Source organism: Argentina anserina, chromosome 5 (assembly GCF_933775445.1).
Source record: "Argentina anserina chromosome 5, drPotAnse1.1, whole genome shotgun sequence".
Lineage (NCBI taxonomy): Eukaryota > Viridiplantae > Streptophyta > Magnoliopsida > Rosales > Rosaceae > Argentina > Argentina anserina.
The window spans coordinates 18,036,544-18,043,932 of record NC_065876.1 but is presented as its reverse complement, the minus strand read 5'-3'; the positions used below and the strand labels follow the sequence as shown (position 1 = coordinate 18,043,932).

At 38.8% G+C, this 7,389-nt stretch overlaps 1 protein-coding gene across 1 annotated transcript; it reads right to left on the bottom strand.

The window, feature by feature from the left end:
• Positions 1-1,786: 1,786 nt before the first annotated feature.
• Positions 1,787-4,890, bottom strand: LOC126796490 (PHD finger protein MALE MEIOCYTE DEATH 1). The gene is made up of 3 exons (XM_050523332.1): positions 4,545-4,890; positions 3,561-3,804; positions 1,787-3,470 (listed from the first exon to the last, which is right to left on the bottom strand). Exons 1-3 carry the CDS (start codon positions 4,843-4,845, stop codon positions 1,964-1,966), a joined length of 2,052 nt encoding a protein of 683 aa, XP_050379289.1. The 5' UTR covers positions 4,846-4,890; the 3' UTR covers positions 1,787-1,963.
• Positions 4,891-7,389: the final 2,499 nt, after the last annotated feature.

Sequence of the window (7,389 nt, the reverse complement as noted above, 5' to 3'; positions counted from 1 at the left end):
AGAGAGAGAGAGAGAGAGAGAGAGAGAGAGAGAGAGAGAGAGAGAGAGAAATCCGAGGGAGTATGTTCCATGCTGAGGAATGAGTGGCCGATAAGGACGTCAGTGCAAATGAAAGATGTACTTTACAATTTCTTTTCATATGTACTTAACAATTTCTTGGGACCTTGGACTTGAGCCCTGAATTCCTGAAAGACGCAAAGCCTAAAGTTTGTTTTGGAGTTTGAATGATCTCTGATGTAAAGGAATAAAGGGCATGAACAATTTTAAAGAAACTCACGAGTGATTCAATAGTAGGTATATTCAATCATACCATGAAAATAAAGCATTAAACTTAAAAGTGGATTAGTTGAAGTGTACCGGGTAGTGCAATTAGAGAGATGAGGTGTGCTGGAAGTGGCATGAATGGTGGGGTAAAAACCTCATTACAGAACCCAGAAACAATAGCTACAACACAAAAGAATATAAATTCAAGACAGACATTGTTAAAATGTCACACTTTCATGTACTGTTGATATGTAATATCTATGTTCTCCATACATTAGAAGTTGGTCCAAGATTTATTCCTAACATCTTTTAGGTGCTTATTGTTATAGCTCTGTTAATGTAACTATAAAGTTAGCACACCATACCCGCTTCAATTTGTTGGACTGAAATAACTTCATTCAAGGCAAAAGCACCAGAACAAACATAAGAGCTAACAACAACAAAACAACAAAGAACAGCACTAAGCAAGAAACAGCTTAGGCAAAGCTTAACAGCTAAACAGCAAAAGAAATTAAAAGGGCGGCCCAGGCAGGCCATCATTCCGCAGAATCAAAACCAAGGAGGTCGGGGGCCATACCCGCTTCAATAGGGAAGCCTTTTTCGGAAAGCCTGAATTATCATTTCCACCTGAAATACATCCTTTGCTGACACAGAAACTAATAATAAGCAACCTTTGTATCTCAGAGTGATGTTGTAAAAGGAAAGCAGATACATACTTTATCAGAGATCAGAAACAACTCACAAAGATTACCCAACAGCTAAATTAAGTTTCAACTAATGAGAAAAAACTAAAGCATGGAAAAATGAATAAATTAACTGAATAAAGAAAACAAAAAATACAAAAATACATTAAAAAGCCAAGAAAATCAGATGAATATATACCCAATTACCTGGAGCTTGTTCCCATTACCCTTCTGACTTGGGTTCACATCAATCCAATAGCAAGCTTGTGAAAGAAAATTTCAACAAACCCAAAATAAAAATTCAAACTATAGAATGACGACAACGAAGCAAACGCCGGATCTGGAGACAATCAAACGACGACACGCATGCAATCGCTGGAAGCACCACCGCAACCCACGCAGCGGAAGCTCACCCAAACCCACGAACAAAAGGTCAAAAGAGTCCAAAAAACCCAACAAAAGGGTCCTGATGTATTAGCACCAAATTTATGAACAGTGCCAGGAGTGTGAACTTTATTATATAGAATTATTTCCAGACAAGAATAATGATATTCTCTTAAAAAAATGAAAAACATTTACTGATGTATAGACAGCCTTTGGATTTAGTAATAAGATGAACATATCTTAAAGAAAGAGAACTCTTAGAAGAGAAATAACGGTGTTATCTTAAAGCCCTTAAGCAGTACACATAGATGAAAATTCAAAGTAGTAAAATAAAATATGCATGAAAGAAACAGGTCTGGTGCATCAGATTATCTTTTAAAAACCTGTTTATGAAATTTGAACAGAGAGAGAGAGAGAGTCAAAAAGAATGTATTGATGATCCTTTATCTGTTCAAAAGAATGAGCTATTCAGCATGACATTCACTTATCTACACTATTGAAGACACAAAATGTATCATCTATGCATATACAGTGCAACAGTCATTGTTACCAGCACAAATATCTCAGTCGGTGTGCAAAAGTCTGCAGCAGAATTCCAACGGGTATATTAGAACCTAAACCCTGTTCCATTCTTAGTGTCTCCATTCCAGAAAAGCAGTGGAGCAGTCAAATCCAGGTGCAGGTTCAGTTTTAGGGGGAACAAGTGTAACATAACATGTTGAGCAAATGAACAAACGTGGGACTTCATTGGCATCCTCCATTCCACAACAGCGTGTATGCTGCCACACTTCACATATATCACAGGCCACCATCCTTTCACCATCATCATCAGTAGCCCCACATTCACATCTCACTGTCCAAGTGTCAGATCCCCCTTGGTACCTCAAAGGTGTGTCTAAATTGATCCCACTCCCTCTCACTCCAACCTCTGTTCCTGATTGAACTGCTCCAGAAAGTACATCCATATCATCTGATTCCTCCAGGCCTTTGATTTCCCTCACTACAAACCGTTCTGTGATACAGTATGTATCCCTCAGTGCACTTTCAGCTTCATGCTTTAGCTCCCCAACAGTTGCATTCAGCGGCACTGTCACTATCTCACCTGGAGGCAACTCCCTCTGTTCCATTTCCTTATCAGTCAAAGTTGGCAAGATTTGGCAAAACAGTGTCAGTAAATTCTCTTTATCATCTTTAAATGAACATTCCTTAACAAAGTGTTTAGTGTCCAATACTGCTCGCGTAGCCAACTCTACCAATTCAGATTCTGGATACCCCAGCAGTACATGCTCATACAGATATAGAACATCACTGTACACATCAATTCGAGGAACAATAGCTGCTGGTAGAGGGGGTAGGGAAAAAACGATCTCTTTTTCAGGTTCAGACACTTTCTCCCCATCATCAAGATCATGAACCGTATATTCCAAAATATGAGTTGTTGGATTCATTGAACGGCACACAATGTGATTCCCAACAACCACATTGTTCAGTGATTTCAGCACGTAATCCAATAAACCTGTATCTCCAATATGTAACCTAGCCGCATCTCGCACATCCTGCCGGGCCATCCCACCATTTTTAGAATCCTTCTCTTTCTTTTCTATCAATGCATTCACAACGACATCTGCTGCAGACTCTAGCCTTCTGGCAGGCCATCTGCTATCCATGTGAGAAACAACAGCGGCAAACTTCCTACAATTTGTAGACTTTTCCTTTATCGGAGGCTTGATCTTGAGAGATTCTCTGGTTACAGGTTTTGCATTCTCCACCACATCTGCAGGTTTTTCGCTAGGAAGTAGGGAGTTTCTATGTGCTGGAAAGCAAGCCCTGATAGTAAGCATAAACCTGAGAAGATCCTTGATAGTAATCAACTGTGTCTCACTCAGATATCCGTAGTAACGAACAATTTTCTTCAGCTCTTCATACTGGTCCATGTCCCTAAAATCTTGGATTATCTTTTTAAGTTCTAGTGAGCTGAGAGTCTCAAGTGCTCTTCCATACATGTGCTCTTTGACCCCAAAGCTTCCATGGCAAAATTTGTAACCCCATCTACCAAACCATGGATGCCCATAAGCAACTCCATGGAGCAGGCGAAGTTCCATGGACCGCTTCTTTGAGACATCTTCAACTGTGATTTTCCTGCAAAAGATATGACATCATCAAAACCAATAATTCAGCTTACATTAATATAACAGCAGGAGATGATGATATAAGGATTGCTTCTATTACCTAGTTCGAAGATTACTGCAGATCCGGTCCCATAGATCCATGAGCTCTCTGCCACAAAGATGCTTAGAACCACCTTCAAGTCCATTGATGCAGAGCAAATGAGCAAACCCATTACAGTGAATCAACCCATGTAAGAGATGGGTTGTAGTATCAAAGACACCATCATCCAAAGGCTTATTCCAGTCGTCATCCATTGGGATTATCATGTGGTAGTTTCTCTTCGATACAAAATGGTTACTCCAACCTAAACAACAATAACAACATGCCATGTCTCAACCACAGGGGAAGCTGAGAGGTAAGCCGAAGATGATGTAACAGAAAACCTGCAACTACACTGGTGTAGTACAAAGAAGAGAATAACGCCATCTTACTCAACTAACAGAGTTGTACAGATTTCAATACTCCCACTATAGCTCGATGACTGGATAACCAACATTTGCATATTAACAGTAAAAGAAGTCTCGTTTTGCTATAATACAGAATCGATAACCAAACCATTAGTGACTTACTATTATTCCCTACGGTCATGGTCTATCATCTCGCTAAGATTAGCTTATTTCTTGATAATTTTATATTCATCAAACATTCTTCAGAACCCAATTCAAGTACATCAACATAGACTAAAGCAATTCACAAAAAAGACAAAAAAAGTGACCAAACAGAGTAGAGTACTGATAAAGAACACACAACTGTACAAATGCTAAGATTAAAGGCAACCTCCATTACAAGAAAAGCAACAAGCTTTATTGATTTACCCAAGTAACAAATCAAGTGCAGCAATTTAAAGAACCAAACCAAGCAAAACCCCCAAATTCCCAATTTGGTTCCTAAAACCCTAAACCCAAGTAACAAACCAAAGGCAAGTTGAACTGAAAATCAAAGGCAACCTCCATTAAAGAAAAAGCAACAAGCTTTATTGATTTACCCAAGTAATAAACCAAGTGCAGTAATTAAAACCCCAAATGAAGGAAGAAGCAAGAATACCAGTGCAACGGCAGTAATGGCAGAAAGGGTTGTCAGAATGGGCAACGTTCTCTTCAATGGTGTAGAGAGGAAGAACAAGGCCGCTGCGGTGGTCGTGAACAAGAAGAGTGGACCAGATGGGCATGCGGCCATGAAGACTGTAACTCTCAAGCTCTGCGCATTGTTGAAGTAAGAGACGAATGTTGTCGCGGAATGGACCCAATGCTTCAATCGGGCTACCGGGTTCGCCGAATGAATGGAAGTCGTACACTTTGGGCCTCCGCTTCCTCTTCTTGCAGCCTTCCAGGGTTGGGATCACCATTCTTCAAAAGCTTGCTTTCTTGGATTCTTCAAGAAGAAGAAGAAGAAGAAGAAGAAGAAGAGTGAGTGGTGAGTTTGTTGCAGGATGCTCTGTGTCAGTTACACAAGTGGAGAGAAAGCAAATGAGTTTTCTGAGAAATACGCGGCGGCCTCTTCGTAATTTTTCACAATTTTTCCACATGTTAAACGATTTTCATTTTTTCTGATCTTTCTTTCTTGTTGGATGGGATTTTATTATTTTTATCACACTCAGCGTAAGCATACAGAGAATATCTCGAGATAATAAAGAGACTATAATTTGGCCAGACAAGGAACTTGTTCCCTGCGTAGAACAATAAGAGGACGCGATGTGTGCAGTGCAAGACATACCTCACTCCCTTTTTTTTTTGCGATGTAATTAGGATCACACACATCATGTCGTCTTGCAAGGATAGAGTAAGGGCTTATTCTTGGCATAAAGCCACCACTATTTTATCCTAAAACAAATTATAAACTCAAAATTCACCAACCTGCGACCAGAGCGTAATAGTATCAGCATGAAGTTAAATAGAAAATGTCAGGCACTAGGTCGCAATCGCATTGTCTTATATTTGTCGTATATATGGTGTTCAAAGGATATCATTACGACCCAGTTTGGCAGGGATTCATGACCTGCTTTTGGGGTTAAAAGCGATTTTGGGGTCAAAAGCGATTTTGAGTATTTCACATGGTGTTTGGTGAAACACCAAAAATCAGCTTTTGGAGACTTCCGCTTCTCCTAACAGCAGATATTGAGAAACAGCTTAAGGGTAGCTTTCCAAAACTGATTTTGGAAAAACACGGAGCTGCTGCACGGAAAATTCTATAACACAGCGCTGCATATAATGCAGCGTGAATAGTGCCTATGAACATTAGTTAACAGTAACATGAACAGTAGTGAACAATATTTGTGCACAGTAAAAGTAAATAGTGATACAAATGTAAAAACTAGATAGTAAAAATTTATTACTACTCTATTTTAAACATATTTTTGTTTTCCTATGAACTAGCCTTCAACATGTCAATATTACCTAAACGACCTATTTGTTTAAACGGTTGCTTTTAGCGGAATCATTGTTGTCCTAGAAAGCAAAAATTGAGTTCTAATAAAGCAGAATAAACATAGATGAAATAAATTTAAATACTCATATGCAGTGCTATAAAAATCTAAGTAAAATTAAATATTTTTGCGACGGATTTTAGGGCACCCGATAAAGTTTATTTATTCAACATAAATACAAATATAAAACTCAGAGTCTTCCTCTTAGGTAAACAGTTATAGCTATTTAGCTACTCATATTTAAAATACAAACTTATTTGAAAAATACACTCCACACCGGATTTATACAGTAGAAAGATTTTACACAACTATAGCACACTCATGCTCGAACTATCTATTTTATTTTCAGAACCCTTGGTAGAACGACACTCTTTGAAACTTATACTAGTCTTCTGATTTTTTCTTCCTCCCAACTTCTGCCTTCTCAAAGAAGTTCCTCCTCCTTATATAGAACTCAGACCCTAGACATCAAACCAAACCTGCTTTTTAAAAATAGACGACAAAGAATCTTTTCCTTTTTTAAAAAACCTGGTTGTCCTTATGCGTCGGCAAACTATTTCACAAAAACAAAAAGAGACGTTTTTATTGTTTGGATGTGTCGGCAGCTTCTCGTTCCTTGTTTGGATGCGTCGGCAGCTCACGTTCCTTGTTTGGATGTGTTGGCAGCTCACTTTTCCATCATGTTTATGATATTGTAATATTCTTCATCAGCACAGTCATAATCTGCCAAAGAATCTTGGCCTTCATGGTCACTTTCTTGCTCTATGTCTTATTTTTCATCCAGATCTGAGTCGTAGGGAAAATGATAAGGAATCATGTATCATTTTTCTTTATCTATCTTTTTTAGCCATGTAGTTGTTTCTGGAGTTCAATCTATCTCGTTTCTCATTATGGCAGAGAAGAAGTCACAGGCATTTGGTGGAAGATGATTGTAGCATGTGACTATGATTTTTTCTCCATTGGCTAAAAGACATGACTCATAATCCTTTGGAACCATGTTTTTGATGCACATTATGGCCATGGCTTTCATCCACAGAATGCTATTGTTGGGATTGACATTTTTCCATGAACCTTTTGAACTCTTAATCGGACCCTAAATAATTCTCACATAATGATATGGAGAAATGTAACTTATGCGTTCATCCACTACTTCCCATTCCGGAGGGGTAGAAATGAATTTCAGTCTGAAGATGCATCCATCTGGACGAATGTTCCTCACTGCCTGAGTTATGATTTCTGGAAAACCCTCTAGATCCTCGTTTGACTTAGTCCAAAGATTGTGCACAAAACCATTATCAATGAGCCATAGCTTCTGAGGGTGTTCGGCTTGAACATTTACAAGATATCTCCCATAATATGGGCCAGAAACTATTGCCAAGGTTGAAGGAAGCATATACCATCTCTGATTTTATAGTGAAACTCCCACCAGGCTAGTTCTTTTAGGGCTGAAATAGGAACTCGCGCGCT